Raw genomic sequence first — 17,155 nt, 5'->3', positions numbered from 1 at the left:
TCCCTTGGACTGCACGGAGATCAAACCAGTCAATCCTAAAAGAAATCAGTCCTGAATATTCAATGGAAAGACTGATGTTGAAACTGAAACTGCAATACTTCGGCCACCTGATGCAAAGAGCTGACTCACTGAAAAAGACCCTGATGCTGGGAAAGACTGATGGTAGGAAGAGAAGGGGACGACACAGGATGAGATGCTTGGATGTCATCACCGACTCAATGGATGCGATGAGTTTGAGTTTGAGACAAGGAGGCCTGGTGTGCTGCAGTCCATGGAGTTGCAAAGAGTCGGACACAACTGAGCAACTGAACTGAACTGAACTCATGGATGTCTGTGCTGGTTAGCTCCCTCTTAGTAGGCATTTGGTTTTAAATATGGCACTGCTTCAGGTACTGTAGGCACTTTGTTCTTATGTTTGTATTCCTCCCTGGTTTTACTGCATCAAATTGCTGAATAAGCAACAAGGTAAGGCCGCCAAGGTTCCTATCGCCTCCCATCTCACCCCATACCCTCCTCCTCCACCTCACTGACAGGTCTCACATACCCCCCTCCACCTCATCTGAAGGGTCCCTCCATCCCCTCCCAACTCACTGAGAGGTCTCTACATTCCCCTTCCTCCACCTCACTGAGAGGACCCCAGGTCTGCTTGGCCAAGGCTGAGATTTGAACATAAGCAGCCTGGCTCCAGAGCGTCTGTGCTTCTAACTGCTGCTCCATGCTGTCTCTCCACCCGTTGCTCACTGTCCCCTCTTTCTCCTCTAGTTTTTCTCCTTCCTCTGATGGTGTCTTCGTTTGGCATCTTGCTGCCACTGTGGTCCACTCTTTGGGAACACAGTGGATGAGAGAGTGGTTGAAGGAGCCACTGAAAGTTTCTGAGCAGGCACCTTCGGCCAGCCACATTGGCAGGTATTTCACATACTTTTGCTCCTTGCAAGCTTAATCACTCAGTTGTGCCTGACTCTTTGCCATCCCATGGACTGTAGTTCTCCAGGCCGCTCTATCCATGGGAACAAGAATACTGGAGTGGATTATCATTTCCTTCTCCAGAGGATTGTCCTGACCCAGGTGTATGGATGACATGTAAATTCAAAGCAAGCTAGGATGGCAGGGAACAGCTTGCCAGAGGAAACCGTGTCTAATTTGGAAGAGATTTTTAAAAACATTCATTTGGGGGTGAATTTTCCTCCATTGGTCTTTCTGGTTTATATTAATATTTTCCTGCCTCAAAGAAATCCTAGCTCCAGGAACATCCCATTCAAGAGGCAGTAAATTGTGCCCATGAGCATGGACAGGGAGGCCATACGCCCTAGTTCAAGTCCTGACTTCTTTACCTGCAAACTGTGTGACTTCAGTTGAGTGTTTAACCCCTCTGACCCTCAGTTTCCTTTCTGCAAACTGGAGACCAGGATGTCTGAGGGTTCAAGTGAGTTGATACACGTAAGCATTTAAAACAAGCCTGGCACAGTTAAGTACAGACCTTTGGTGTTTGTAATATTATGATTTACAAGAAGAAACATATATATTTGGTCTTTGTCCCTGTTCAGGGCATTGCTATTGTTGTTCAGTTGCTCAGTCATGTCCGACTCTTTGTGACTCCATGGACTGCAGCACGCCAGGCTTCCCCGTCCTCACTATCTCCCGGAATTTGCTCAAACTCATGTCCATTGAGTCAGTGATGCCATCCAATGAGCTCCTCCTCATTCAGGGCATTGAGCTCATTAAAACCCTTGGAATTTCCTAAGTGAAGAGAGCTGAGTTTGTTATGCTAATGAGGTGACTTTTGGAAAGCCCCTACATAACCTTATGAAGAGGGCTGGTTGCCAGTGGAATCAACCTTATGATTAAGGACTTGGACTTCTCAGTCTCTCTCCTTAAGCCTCCCCACTCCCACCTCCAGGAAGGGGAGCTGAGCTGGATTAAAGTCAGTCACCCATGACCAGTGATTTAATCAACCCAGTTGATGTAACGAAGCCTCTGTAAAAAGCCTAGAGGATTGGCTTTTGAGAACTTTCAGGTTGGCGGAGATTTGGCGAGGGTGGTGGTCCTGGGGAGGGCACAGGAGCCCCATAGCCCTGCCCCATCCTTTGTCCTAAGAATCTCTTCCATCTGGCTGTTCCTTCTGTAGTAAACCAGTCATCAAGTTAGTAAGATGTTTCTCTGAGTTCTGTGAGCCATTCTAGCAAATTAATCAACCCTACGGAGGGTCCCTGGTGGCTCAGAGGGTAAAGTGTCTGCCTGCAAAGCAGGAGACCTGGGTTCGATCCCTGGGTCAGGAAGATCCCCTGGAGAAGGGAATGGCAACCCACTCCGGTACTCTTGCCTGGAAAATCCCATGGACAGAGAAGCCTGGTAGACTGCAGTCCATGGGATCACAAAGAGTCGGACACGACTGAGCGATCAACCACAATCAACCACAAGGAGGGTCTAGAGCTGGTGAGTCAGAAACCCAGGTGACACCCTGGACTTACTTGTGCTGGACATCTGAAGCAGAGGAGGGGCTTTCCTTCAGGGCTAAACCCTTAACCTGTGGGATCCGACTCCCATCTGGTCCTGTATCTGGACTAATGCCAGATGGTGAAATCAGTCCTCTGGGCATTTGCTCCAAGTTGGCGGGAGGTGATGAGAGATGTCAGGCTGGTTGGTTCCTTGATGGGATCAGGGGTGAGGAGCAGTTGCGGGTGAGTGATCACTATTGGGCCTTCCCTGGTGACTCAGAGGGTAAAGAATCTGCATGCAGTGAGGGAGACCCAAGTTCCATCCCTGGCTTGGGAAGACCCCCTGGAGAAGGGAATGGCACTCTCCATATGAAAATCCACTCCATATTCCTGCCTAGAGAATCCCATGGACAGAGGAGCCTGGTGGGCTACAGTCCATGGGGTAGCAAAGAGTTGGACATGACTGAGTGACTAACACTTTGACAAGATCACTCTTAGTTCTGAACTGCTAAGTCCGAGATACCATCAGCACAATGAAAAGAAATTTTCCCTAGTTTTAGAAATAGGAGTCTAGAGCCTGGAAGAGAGATTGAAGGGAGATGTGTATTTGAAAGTGATTGGCAGGTAGGTGGTAACAGCAGCTATGAAGTATGGTCTGTCCTTTACCCTACCATGTTTTAAGCTGAGAAGGAGTGTCAGGCTTTTTAAATTGAAAAGAAGCCCCTTAAAGAAACTTCTTTGTTGTGTCCTAAAAAAATAAAATCCTGCCACTCTTTGTTAAATTTTCTGACCTTTCTTTAGAAGTAAGGTAAAAGCTTCTTCCCTTGTGTCATTTTTTAAAGCCTTTTTTTCCAATTTAAATTGAAGTGTAGTTTATCTACACTTATCTGAAAGTTAGTTTCAGATACATAACAAGGTGAGTGATTCAGTAATGTACTGAACATATGTGTGTGTATATATATATTACTGAATCACCTTTATATATATATATACACATACACACATGCTTGTTGGTTTTTAGTCACTAAGTCATGTCTGACTCTTTGTAACCCCATAGACTGTAGCCCACCAGGCTTCCCTGTCCATGGAACTGCCCAGCATGAATACTCAAGTGGATTGCCATTTCCTTCTCCTGGGGATCTTCCCGACCCAGGGATTGAACTGCATCTCCAGTTTGTCATTTGTATATCATTCCTCAATAAAGTTGATAAACAAACACCAGCACATTTGAAATTGACTCTCCGCTTCTGCTAAACCTTGGGTGGTGGGCAGGTATCTTTCATCATTATTTTCTGTGTTGAAAGAACTTTGCAAACTTTTACAGTGGTGTCCATAAAGGGTTACCAGTACTGTGATCTTGGGAGGTTGGTGAGCTTGTTAAAGGTTACAGAAAAGGACCACTTTCTGAAACTTCTGTAAACTGTTTTTTAACAACATGACTTCTGACACCAAATGTGTGCTTGTTTTTCCCAATTCCAACCAGTTCTCCAAATCTTCAGATACCAACTTAGTGTCCTAAAATTTGATTCAGTTCTGACACTAGTATTCAGAATTAGCACAAACCCCACAGGTTAAGGGCTCAGTCCCATAAGACTCCTCGACCTCAGGCACCGACCGCAAGACAGCATACTTCTGACTGACTGGCTGTAAAATTGGGCGTCCCCACAACTTGCTCTTTAGGTTTGACAATTTGCCAGAACAGCTTATAGAACTCAGAAAAGCAGCTTAGTTTTTATTTACAGTTTATTGTCAATCTTAAAGGACATCAACCCTGAATAGTCATTGGAAGGATTGAAGCTGAAGTTCCAGTACTTTGACTACCTGATGTAAAGAGCTGACTTGTTGGAAAAGACCCTGCTGCTGGGAAAGACTGAGGGAGGAAGAGGAGGGGACGACAGAGGATGAGATGGCTGGATGGCATCATCTACTCAGTGGTCTTGAGTTTAAGCAAACTCCAGGAGATAGTGAAGGATGGGAAAGCCTGGTGTGCAGTCCATGGGGTCTCAAAGAGTCGGACACGACTGAGGGACTGAACAGCAACAACTGGTTTATTGGAAAGGACGCAACCCAGGAACAATCAAATGAAAGGGATGCGTACGGTGAGGTCCCGGGGAATGTGTGCCGAGCTTCCGTGTCTTCTCCAGGTGCTCCACCCTCCCAGCACCAACCTGTAAGCTTTCTGAACACTGTTCTTCGGGTTTTTTTCTGGAAGTTGCATCCCTTAGGCATGACTGATGAAGCTGTTGGCCACTGATTATTGAAATCAAGCTCCAGCTTTTCTCCTCTTCCTGGAGGGTCAGGGAGTGGGGATGAAAGATACAACCTTATCATCACATGGTTGTTTTCTCCAGCAACCAGTCCCCCTCCTTGGGGGCAGGGTAAGAAGGAACCCCAGCAAGAGTCACCTCATTAGTATAAATTCAGGGGTGATTGAAAAGCACTCATCACAAATGACTCAGGGAATTACTAGATCTTTAGGAAGTTTGTGCCAGGTACTGGGGACAAAGAAAAACATATACATGTATTTTTTTCTTTTTGATATTTTCTTTTTAAAAATTTATTTATTTGGCTGCACTGGGTTTTAGTTGCTGCACACAGGATCCTTTCTCCCCTGGCATCTTTTAGTTGTGGCATGTGGGATCTTTAGTTGTGACATGCAAATTCTTAGTTTTAGCATGTGGGATCTACTCCCTGACCAGGGCTGGAACCAGGGACCCCTGCACTGGGAGCATGGTCTCAGCCACCAGACCACCGGGGAAGTTCCCCAAAATATATATTTCTTAATTTGTCCTGATGTTGCACCTGCCCACTGAGCGAAGAAGGTAAATCTGATTTTGTTTCCCCTTAGTGACAGGGATGTGTTTGAGTGTTAGCACTGGCTGAGTTTCCCCTTCCGATATATTAAAAATATACACACATGATTGTGATTTGAAAGGAATCCAAAGAAAATCTTTCATAACTGTAATGACATCCAGAGCCATATAATTTGAAAGATAAGAATTGTTTTCCATGCAGTCATATGGATTATGTCTGTAAGTGTAGTCTTCTTAATTATACGTATGACTTTAGCTTCTGAAAATGCCATAGCCTCTTCCTGGCAGCACGCCCTGGTGTCTGGGGCCAGGACTAGTCCTGTTGACTTTCCCAGGTCCTAGGAACAGATCAGGCTGCTTCTTATAATCCGTAGAGCAATGCAAAAGAGTTTTCGTTTGTGGTCTAAACATGCAAATCTTTGAGTCTCAATCATACTCCGTGAGTTTCCTTGGATTTAAGAGTCAAATAAACTCCCAGAGTCCCAATTAAACTCATTCAAATTTGCTTTTTGAGTTTCATGCTAGCTTCCGGCTTCTCATCTTGGCTTCACTCCTTGGAACATGAACACAGCTCCATAGGTGCAGCACCCAGGGCTTCTAAGACCTGTGCATGGGTTGCTCCAAGGTCAGGCAAAAGGTTAAATCGAACTAAATAAAGTCACTGAGTTGGGATACAACTACTAAGTTTCTTTTGGATTCATTTTGAAACCGTAAGTCACAATTTTCTTGCAAAAACTCAGGCAAGGTTTTTCTTAGAGCATGGTTTTGCTTTGCTTAAATGATATCCGTGCTTGTATGCTCAGTCATGTCCGACTCTTTGCGACTCCACGGACTATAACCCGCCAGGCTCCTCTGCCCATGGGATATCTTAGGCAAGAATTCTGGAGTGGGTTGCCATTTCCTCCTCCAGGGGATATTCCCAACCCAGGGATCCAACCTTTGTTTCTCCTGCATTGGCAGGTGGGTTCTTTACCATTAGCACCACCTAGGAAGCCTTGTTACAGCAGCCCTAGGGAACTAACATAGAAGGCTGTGTGGCCACGCTGCCCTGGAGCGGGGCATGAGGACCTGTGAGCAGAGGGGCTGTGCATGCCCCCTTCATGGTCCTTCTCCTCCGTTGGTAGAGTTCACTAGGTGAAGCCACCCAGATGAAGACTGGTAACACTTGAACTGCTTTCAGGAATGTTGCTCTCTGCCAACTCACATTCCAAAGACAAAACCTGTGCTGGGCTGAATACCATTCTGGATCTTCATATGCAAATGGACAGCAAAGAGTGTATGAATCGATTCCATCCTGACTCCAGAGAGCAATAAAAGACTTTCACTGTCTATTATGGAGCCTGTGTTGAAGGGTGCATTCAGAGCCAGAGGAGATCAGTTGATACTGACACCAAACTTAGCAAAGAGACTGGCACATAGTAGTGCTCAGTGCTTTAAAGCTGCCTTATGCTTCTTGGGGCCGCCCAGGGCGTTCGGTGGTAAAGAAACCCCTGCCAATGCAGGAGACACACGAGACGCAGGTTTGATCCCTGGGTCAGGAAAATCCGCTGGAGGAGGGCATGGCAACCCACCCCAGTATTCTTGCCTGGAGAATCCTAAGGACAGAGAAGTCTGGTGGGCAACAGTCTATAGGGTCACACAGAGAGAGACACAACTGAGCATAGGATGGGTTGTACTTACTCCCTGAAGCTGAACAGATTTAAATAATTGGAAATGCATATAATTTTAGGCAGCTGTGTCAATATCTCTTCTTATGTAATTTATCGTGGTATATTATTCAACTGGACCCAAAGTTAAGAATCTGTGTAAAGCAACTATGTATAAAGTAGATAACTAATGAGAACCTAGTGAGCACAATGGGCAAAAAATTAAGGTACAATCTGTTTATAGAACATGTGTTAAGCTAAGCTTTAAAATGCATTCCAATATACAGTAGGTGTAGACACATAGGTTTTGATTCCACTCGTACGAGGTACCTAGGATAGGTGGCTAATTTATAGAGTCAGAAAGTATAGTAGTGGATTGTGTGGCTGGGGACTTAGTGTTTATTAGGGACAGAGTTTAAGTTTAGGAAGGTGGAAATTGGGAAATGGATGATGGTGAGAGTTGCAGAACAATGTGAATGTACTTAGTACCACTGAACTGTACAGTTAAACCTGGTCAAAATAGTGTGTTTTATATTATGTGACTTTACCACAATAAAACAATTTAAAAAAAAAGAATCTGTGTGTAAACTGTTTTTCATTTGTTTCTTTAGAATTGATTACATTAATTTTAATGAATAATTTAAACAAATTAACATCTGAATTCATGGTAAGGACTGGTTGGTATTACTAGCTGTAAAATTTATGTAGATGAGTTTGTAAAGGCTACCTTGACTTTTTCTTTCTTTCTAAGATGCTTTAAAATTTTTTAAATTTATTTTTATTTTTTCCCAAACTTTAAACCTTTTATTTTGTATTGGGGTAAAAAAAACATGGAACTCTTCACAAATACGCATGTCATCCTTGAGCAGGGGCAGTGCTGATCTTCTCTGTAACATTCCAATTTTAGTATATGTGCTGCCAAAGCAAGCACAACTGCTTCTCATTTCTAATTTAAGTCTACTTTCATTTTTCTCATTTTCTTTTCATCTAGGTCTTGTATAACATCTTAATTGCCTTCACGAAGATGCACAAATATGAAGACATAGAACCTGTGGACATTTTGGCTGGATGTGCCCGATTCATCATCGTTGGGTGTGGGGGTGTATTTTTCGGTGTCATTTTTGGGTTCATTTCTGCGTTTATCACCCGTTTCACCCAGAACATCTCTGCGATTGAACCCCTCATCGTCTTCATGTTCAGCTACTTGTCCTACTTAGTGGCCGAGACACTCTACCTCTCTGGCATCCTGGCGTGAGTACAGACGAAGGACCAACTCCCATCCAATAAGGAGAGTTTAGGGCCACATCTTGTCGACCAGAATTAAGAAAGGCCTGACTTCTAAAGCTAGTCCTCAAAAGCGATGCAGGATTCAGGTTTCTTGAACTTCTGTCAAATCTGGTTGAAGTCCTTTGCCAAACAAATGTTCTCCCCAGCACCTGCATTTGCTCTGTCCTGGTGATTTGCCTGAAGAGAGCTTGCTTAGCAAGTACATGGTCAATTTATAATGCTCAGAAAAGCTGGTACAGAGATGAGCTGGGAGAGGTTCAAGGTTAAGGTCCCACTTCGGTTGTTATCTTTTTCCTTGAAAAATGCATTATTTTAAAGGGAAGCATGCCAGGAACTACTGTCATTCCTGGACTCTGCTTTCTGCTCTTTCACTTAAGTCATGTCATTGCTCCAGGACTGGTCAGTGTGGAGTAAAACTCAAGAGATAGGATAAGACTAGAAATTCAGATTTTTTTTCCTAATGAAAATATTTTCAAAATGTTTATCCTTGTTTGGATCTTAGAATAAGGCTTCTCAACTTGATTTATTATAACTGATCATGTTGCCTTTTATAAAATGACATTATCCTCATACCCAGATCCTTGGGCACAATTTTATTGTATAGAACTATTTATTTTGATTACATACAGTAGTGTAAAGTCTAGGCAGCTTCCCTAGTGGCTCAGATGGTAAAGAATCTGCTTGCAATGCAAAAGACCTGGGTTCGTTCCCTGGGTCAGGAAGATCTCCCAGAGACGGGAATGGCTACCCACTCTAGTATTCTTGCTGGAGAATCCCATGGACAGGGGAGCCTGGCGGGCTACAGTCCATGGGGTCATATAGAGATGGACACAACTGAGCAACTAACACTTTCACTTTCACAATGTCTAGGCACTCCTCATTCTCTTGCCTTAAAAGTGAATGTGGATGTTGTACAGAGTGAAGTAAGACAAAAAGAGGAAAACAAATATCATATACTAACGCATATGTGTGGCATCTAGAAAAACGGTACTGACGAATCTGTCTGCAGGGCAGTAATAGAGCTGCAGACATAGAGAATAGACTTGTGTACAGATGGGGAAGGAGAGGGTGGGAAGAATCGGGAGAGCAGCACTGACATATGTGCACGACCATGTGTAAATACGGTGGGAAGCTGCTGTACTGCACAAGGAGCTCAGTGCTCTGTGATGACCTAGAGGGATGCGGGGAGGAAAGGCCAAGAGGCAGGGGATATCTGTATACTTACGCTGGTTCACACTGTTGTACAGCAGAAACCGACATAACATTGTAAAGCAGTTATATTCCAAGTATAAATAACTGAATACCATCAGCGAAAGGAAATTTCTAGTTTTCATCAGGAAGTCCCAAGTCTAAAATTAAGTAACGATTCTGCCAATTTTTTCAAATTAATGTACTTGGCTCATATAACCTCTCTTGCATTTTTGAAACCCATCTGATTTATTTGATATAATATACCGAAAGTATACATATATTTTGAAGAATAAAAACCTACTATGTACTGAAAAAAATCGAGCAAACTACTAAGACAAAGCAAATCCTTTCTTTCCAAACTTGCTAAGTGGCTCTAGAACAAAGCATTTTAAATGAAAATGTTCTCATTAAATATTTGTAGGGATCATTACAGTATGAGGGGTCTTGCCGAATTATTCTTTCTAGGTGACTGCACTGGCTTTATTTTGGTTTAAGGCAAGTGAAGCTGAAAGTAAGAGGTAGGGCTGACATAGCTTTTGAAGAAAGCAAGACAGAAACAGTCCTGCTTCTGGCTCCTGCATGAATTATGCGCCATTTTGTTTTTGGGAAACCATGCCACTTCCACCTTCCCCCATTACAGTCAACTTGTGCAGACCCCTTGGGTAGTGAGAAGAAGGAGATAGAAAATGAACATTTGCATTTGGAGAAGATGTTCTGTCTATATAAAAACAGGATTTGTGTCTCTGTGCCATTACTGGGCTTCCCAGGTAGCTCAGTGGTTAAGAACCCACCCACCAATGCAGGAGACACAAGATTGGGAAGATCCCCTGGAGGAGGAAATGGCAAACCACTCCAGTATTCTTGCCTAGGAAAAGCCCATGCACAAAGGAGCCTGAAGGGTTACAATCCATGGGGGTCACAAAGTCAGATCAACTGAGTGACTGAGCTGCCGCTGCTGCCACTAAGTCGCTTCAGTCGTGTCCGACCCTGTGCGATCCCATGGACAGCAACCCACCAGGCTCCTCTGTCCATGGGATTCTCTAGGCAAGAGTACTGGAGTGGGTTGCCATTTCCTTCTCCAGAGTGACTGAGCACCCACCTACAAAAGAGGATTTTCCGATGAGGGGCAAGGTCCCTCTGTGACTTCTCTCTGTTCCTTCTGCAGAATCACAGCCTGTGCGGTGACAATGAAAAAGTATGTGGACGAAAACGTGTCCCAGACCTCATACACAACCATCAAGTACTTCATGAAGATGCTGAGCAGCATCAGTGAGACCCTGATCTTCATCTTCATGGGCGTGTCCACCATTGGAAAGAACCATGAGTGGAACTGGGCTTTTATCTGCTTCACCCTGGTCTTCTGCCAGATCTGGAGGGCCATCAGTAAGACATGGCAGGGTCCACAGAGTCCTACCTGCTTCTCTTTTTATTTTTCTTATTCCTTTCTGCAAGGTTAAAGCATAAGCAATGAGATGATGCCAACTGGTTTAACTGGTTGGGGGTGGGGATAGAGGGGTTGGGTACCTTATGGTGACCAGGAGTGTTCTCTGGTTGCTTCCTCAGTCAGTTCAAAATACTTATTGGCTGATAAGTTTCTGCACTAAAACAAGGCTGGAGCCAGAGCACTTTTATATTTTTAATTGAGGAGAGAAATTTCACAAAGACACATTTAAATATAACTCAGTACATTTACCTTTTGCTCATCACATCTTTGCCAATTTGTACCTTCTTACACCTTAAATTAGATATAGATTATAATGGCAGGCTCTCTTTTACACTTTTGTTACAGGAAAAGTGCAATCTCACAAACTGTGGTCTATAGAAGGCAAATCCTGCTAGAAAACAATCTCCTAAATATTACAGATGGTTTTAGTCAAGGACTGAGCATGATGCATAGAAAACAGAGGAAGTGGATCCCTTAAAAAAAAAAAAATGCTTTGTAAAGGCAACTCTGCACTGTAACTCATTGTCTGCTGCTCAGTCCCTAAGTCCTGTCCAAATCCTTGCGATCCCAGCGACCCCTGCATGCCGGACTCCCCTGTCCGATCATCCCTATCAAATATGCGTCATTTAAAAACATGAGATGTCTTGTCGAAGGCCTTTTAATTTAACATGTATATTTGTTTCTGGAATTAGTAAGAACACTCATTACTGAACTACAAGATTTCCTTTGATTAGAAGCAGTTATATATATATATATACATTTTTACACAACTTTTTTTTTATTGGAGGCTAATTATTTTACAATATTATATTGGTTGGTTTTGCCATACATTGACATGAATCTTCCCCGGGTGTACATGAGTTCCCCCTCCCGAACCCCAATCCCACCTCCCTCCTCCCCTTATCCTCCCTCTGGGTCATCCCCGCATACCAGCCCCGAGCATCCTATAACATGCAATGACCCTGAACTGGCGATTCGTTTCACATATGACAATATACATGTTTCAATGCCATTCTTCCAAACCATCCCACCCTCACCCTCTCCCACAGAGTCCCAAAGACTGTTTTATGCATCTGTGTCTCTTTTGCTGTCTCGTATACAAGGTTATCATTTGCATCTTTCTAAATTCCATATATATGCGTTAGTATATTGTATTGGTGTTTTTCTTTCTGGCTTACTTCACTCTGTATAATAGGCTCTAGTTTCATCCACCTCATTAGAACTGGTTCAAATGCATTCTTTTTAATGGCTGAGTAATACTCCATTGTGTATGTGTACCAAAGCTTTCTTATCTATTTGTCTGCAGATGGACATCTAGGTTGCTTCCATGTCCTGGCTATTATAAACAGAGAAGCAGTTATATTTTAAAATGATTTTGAACAATATTTGAAGGATTTTTACATGACTTTGATGGGTAGTTTCAAGCCAATTACTCAGAGAGAAATTAGGAGAAATGGCTGAGAACTCATCTTGAATATATCCATTCTAAATTCAGAATGGTTTTTAGGATGTAAGAAAGAATAACAAGAATGCAGAAATATTAAAAACATTCATAAAAGTAACTCTGAATCTGTGTGCTTTAGGTCTTCAGAGTATATAAGAATACTCTGATATAAATTTATAATCTCACATCAAGTCTTATCACTAATTAGCTATTTGACCTTGGGAAGACACTTAACTGTGCTTCCCAGGTGGTGCAGTGATAAAGAATTCTCCTGCCAGTGCTGGAGATGTGAGCTCAATTCCCGTGGTGGGAAGATCTCCTGGAGAAGGAAATGGCAACCCACTCCAGTATTCTTGCCTGGACTATCCCACAGACAGAGGAGCCTGGTGGGCTACAGTCCATAGTGTCACAAAGAGTTGGAGGCAACTGAACAGACATACAGAAGGTTAACTACTGAAAAGCTTCTTCCCCAACCACAAAACACTGTATGTGGACAAATTTCTTAGGTCCTTTTAAGTTCTAATACTGCAGGTATCTACCGAGTCAAGTTAATGTCAAGAGAGGAGCATCAAATTCAGAGCTTCAGCCCAGCCAACAAGAATAGAAACCCTCTAGGAGATTAATGTTGCAGAGACCTCATCATGGTTGACCCTTGGTGACCATCCAGCCCAGCTCCTGTATTTTCCATCCAAGGGAAATGATGGAACAGTTCCCAAGAAAATGACTTGGCCACATCAGGGTGAGGGACAGAGCCAGGTGTCAGAGTCCAGCTCTCTGGCTACTACCTGACTCATCATAGCTAAGAATAGTTCTCACTCACGAAGGGTTATAACATAGAAGGTCATGTTTTCTGTTATTTATAAATATTGAGTTTATTGAACTTTACCTCCATCTTCTGATATAAATACTGTCAGCATCTCCAGAAAGCAGGTGAGGACACTGAGGACCTGACAAGATTGACACTTGTCCGGGGTCACGTGACTAGTCCATGGAGGAGCCGGGACAAACAAAACAAAATGAAAAAGATTAAAGTGTATTGTCTCCTGCATTTTCAATGTCCCTATTATCAAAGGATACTGGGAACGAATAACAAGAATGTGGGAATATTTAAATTATTCATAAAATTAACTCTGATTATGTGTGCCTGTTGGGTCTTCAGGGGAGAAAAGAATTAAGAATACTCTGATATAAATTTATAATGTCATATCAGATCTTGTCACTGTTACTAACTAGCCATTTGACCGTGGTGGCTGTGGTCGTTGTTCAGTAGCTAAGTCACACCCGACTCTGTAACCCCATGAATTATAGCGCACCAGGCTCCTCCGTCCTCCACCATCTCCCACAGTTTGCTCAAATTCTTGTCTCTTGAGCTGGTGATATTATTTGACCTTGAGCAGATAGTCAACGACTCGAAAACTTCTACCCCAAGCACACAACAGTGAGTATTTACCGGTTCGTTAGGTCCCTTTCAGTTCTAATACTACAGCGATCTATAGGGCAGTAGAGTTAGTGTCAAGAATGCTTGCTGTGATGTCTGTGTCATTAGAAGTCACATGAGGATATTGAGTGCTTTATTATTCTCTGAGTAGTCAGAGCTTAAGTGAAGGGACCTCTCTCACCAGGAAATCCTGCATTGGTTGTAACTCAGCCATGTGGGCCACTGGCAGATGGAGAAAGATGGGATAGACAACACCTGTTTCCAATAAGCTCTCCCACCCTCCATTTCTGACACTTAAGAAAGTAAGAAGACACTCACTGACAGTAAGAAGCCCCCTGGTGACCCCTTGCCAACTTCCTTTCTTGTTTGCATTGAGTCTCAAGAAGAACCAAAGCCCACACAGGCTCTGCTCACCTGCAGAGAACCCCCCAGGCACTGTGAGGGCTCCTCTCACCTTCAAAGTCACATACCCCCTCTGCTGACTCAGTGAGAGTAGGAGTTGATAGAAAGGCTTGTACCGTCCAAGTAATATCCTTACTTTTCTTAATTTTGAAAGGTGGAGCAAAGTTTACGAAAATAGATTAGGAAATAGATGCCATTTCTTATAGCAAGATATCAAGATGTATTCCTCTAAATACATAGACGTCACTCAGTCACTGAGTCATGTCCGACTCTATGCGACCCCAGGGACTGTAGCCTGCCTGGCTCCTCTGTCCATGGTATTGTCCTGGTAAGAATACTGAAGTGCTGCCATGTCCTTCTCCTGGATCTTCCCAAGCCAAGGATCAAACCCTCATCTCCTGCATTTCAGGCTGATTCTTTAACACTGAGCCACCTGGGAAATCCCAAATACGCACACACACGGAAACACACACTTGTGAACATTCCTGTCGGGAACAAGACTTCTGACCTGAAGCACTGCTGGTGCCACGACTAGCCGATAAGTGAAAAGCTTTGTAAGCTGATCTGTTTGGCTCGGACAGTCATGGGCGTGATGGAATTCAGTTGCCTTGTTTGGGGGCACATGACATGACCTGTATTCACTAGCACTGCTGTGTCTCTGCTCATTCGTGACCCTCTCCCTAATACATATTCTCCCCTTCTAGGCGTGTTTGCTCTCTTCTATGTCAGTAACCAGTTTCGGACTTTCCCTTTCTCCATCAAGGACCAGTGCGTAATTTTCTACAGTGGTGTCCGAGGAGCTGGAAGTTTTTCCCTTGCGTTTTTGCTTCCTCTGTCTCTTTTTCCTAGGAAGAAATTGTTTGTCACTGCTACTCTAGTCGTTATATATTTTACCGTATTTATTCAGGTTGGTAGATTTCTTTCCTGTTTGAAATAAGTCTATTCCTCTCAGGATTGTGTGTTAAGTTAATAAAATACCAAGACAAGGGTACTGTCATCTGATTTTCAGATATGTGTTCAATACACATATCTAAATTTCCAAATATGTCTAGATCATGTTTTGGGTCATCCCGTAAACTCTAAATTTTGATGACTTTTGAATAATAAAATCAAAATGTTCTCAGGTACAGGTGAATGATAGCACCTCTAGTGTGTATTACTGAAAATAAGATTCCAGTTAGTACTAAATAGTTTTTATTTTAACTGGAATTAGTGCTTAGCAAACTAATGGGAGTTTATTTTAAAGAATGAAACTAGGTCCTTACTTTAAAATATAGACATAATACCTGTTTTTATTGCAGAATTTAAAAACATTAAATAAGAACTAAAGTAAACACTGGAAGATTTATTCAAGAGAAACTAGTACAAAACAAAGACATAAAAATTGGGAGTCCCCATAGTTTTGCTAATAGATATGTAGTCTCTACACTGACAATGTTTGCTACAATAAAACCCTTTATTTCGTTGTTTACAACGTAGGGAATCACAGTCGGCCCTCTGGTCAGGTATCTGGATGTTAGAAAGACCAATAAAAAAGAATCCATCAACGAAGAACTCCATACTCGTGTAAGTCATCTCTTGGTCATGATTAATAAGTTAGTAAGATGTCCCCTCTTGGTCACCTATGGGAGTTGATTTAGAGGTGTAGATATGTCACTAGACATGGTGTCTTTCCTCTCCAGCTCCACCACCAGTGTTGCTGTAGGAAATTGTCACAAGTTCAGTTGCTTGAATCTTACAGTTATTATCTTATAGTTCTAGAGGTCAGAAGTTCATAGTGAGTCTCACTGGGATGAAAGCAAGATCTTGCAGGACTGACTTTCCTTCTGAAGGTTCTAGGAAAGGGTCTGTTTTTTTCTAGATTTTTCTTTTTCCATATAGGCCATTATGGGCTTTCCTTGTGGCTCAGATGGTAAAGAATCTGCCTGCAATGCAGGACACCCAGGTTTGATCTCTGGGCCGGGAAGATACCCTGGAGAAGGAAATGGCAACCCACTCCAGTATTCTTGCCTGGAGAGTCCCATGGACAGAGGAGCCTGACATGCTGCAGTCCATGGGGTCGCAAAGAGTCAGACACAACTGAGCGACTGAACAACAACAAATGGCTCTGGGGAATAGAAATGGGAACTAGTGTACGGAAGACGTACTGTGAGAAGCTTCAGTTCCTAATGAAGAGCATCCGGACAATGGTTTCTTGTTCGGCACAGTCACAGGTGAAGTACACGCAGTAACTGGGGACACTCGGCACAGGTGCTGTCGAGGAGATTCAGGCTTCCTTTGAGACCCTTGACCCACATAGTGTATAGTTTTCTTTCATGTCTGACAGTCCTTAACTCTGATGCTGAAAAAACTGATGAAGTCAAAATCAGTGCAGAATTTCATGGCCGGAGTCACCTACGGAAATAAAATAATTTTAATTCCAGGAAATCCAAATGAAAAATTTTCCAAGCCCATTTGGAAGTCTTCAACAGCTGGGGATAAAGGAGTGAGTGTTTTAAAAGAAGCATTCCTCTAAACACAGTGGAATACAGCCCGAGTGCTTTGGGCTTTCCTGGTGGTTCAGTGGTAAAGAATCTGCTTGCCAATGAGGGAGACACAGATTCCATCTCTGGTCCTGGAAGACCCCACCTGCCTCAGAGTAGCAAAGCCTGTGCTGCAAGTACTGAGCCTGTGCTCTAGAGCTGGGAGCTGCAACTACTAAAGCCTGCATGCCCTAGAGGCTGTGCTTTGCAACAAGAGAAGCCACCACAATGAGAAGAACTCACACACTGCTACTAGAAACAGTGGTCCCCAGTCGCCTCAGCTAGAGAAAAGACCGAGGAGCCACGAAAACCCAGCATCAGTTCAGTTCAGTTCAGTTCAGTCGCTCAGTCGTGTCCGACTCTCCGCGACCCCATGAATCACAGCACGCCAGGCCTCCCTGTCCATCACCAACTCCCGGAGTTCACTCAAACTCATGTCCACAGAGTCGGTGATGCCATCCAGCCATCCCATTCTCCGTCGTCCCCTTCTCCTCCTGCCCCCAACCTTTCCCAGCATCAGAGTCTTTTCCAGT

General features: G+C 43.4%; 1 protein-coding gene and 1 non-coding gene across 2 annotated transcripts in view; one reads left to right on the top strand and one right to left on the bottom strand.

The window, feature by feature from the left end:
- SLC9A4 (solute carrier family 9 member A4) overlaps positions 1-17,155 on the top strand; it is a 53,155-nt gene that overhangs the window by 15,066 nt on the left and 20,934 nt on the right. The window contains exons 3-6 of the mRNA XM_055400464.2: positions 7,886-8,145; positions 10,538-10,755; positions 14,805-15,007; positions 15,580-15,666. Coding sequence (XP_055256439.2) covers positions 7,886-8,145; positions 10,538-10,755; positions 14,805-15,007; positions 15,580-15,666 — 768 coding nt within the window. The remainder of the gene's footprint in view (positions 1-7,885; positions 8,146-10,537; positions 10,756-14,804; positions 15,008-15,579; positions 15,667-17,155) is intronic.
- Positions 7,719-7,825, bottom strand: LOC129540173 (U6 spliceosomal RNA). Its single transcript, XR_008682624.1, has one exon. It is a non-coding gene; the product is annotated as a U6 spliceosomal RNA (small nuclear RNA).

This window comes from Moschus berezovskii, chromosome 11 (genome assembly GCF_049115385.1).
Source record: "Moschus berezovskii isolate FMDL1 chromosome 11, NW_MosBer_1.0, whole genome shotgun sequence".
Classification (NCBI taxonomy): domain Eukaryota; kingdom Metazoa; phylum Chordata; class Mammalia; order Artiodactyla; family Moschidae; genus Moschus; species Moschus berezovskii.
The sequence above is the reverse complement of the archived record's forward strand: the minus strand, read 5'-3'. Positions and strand labels throughout refer to the sequence as shown.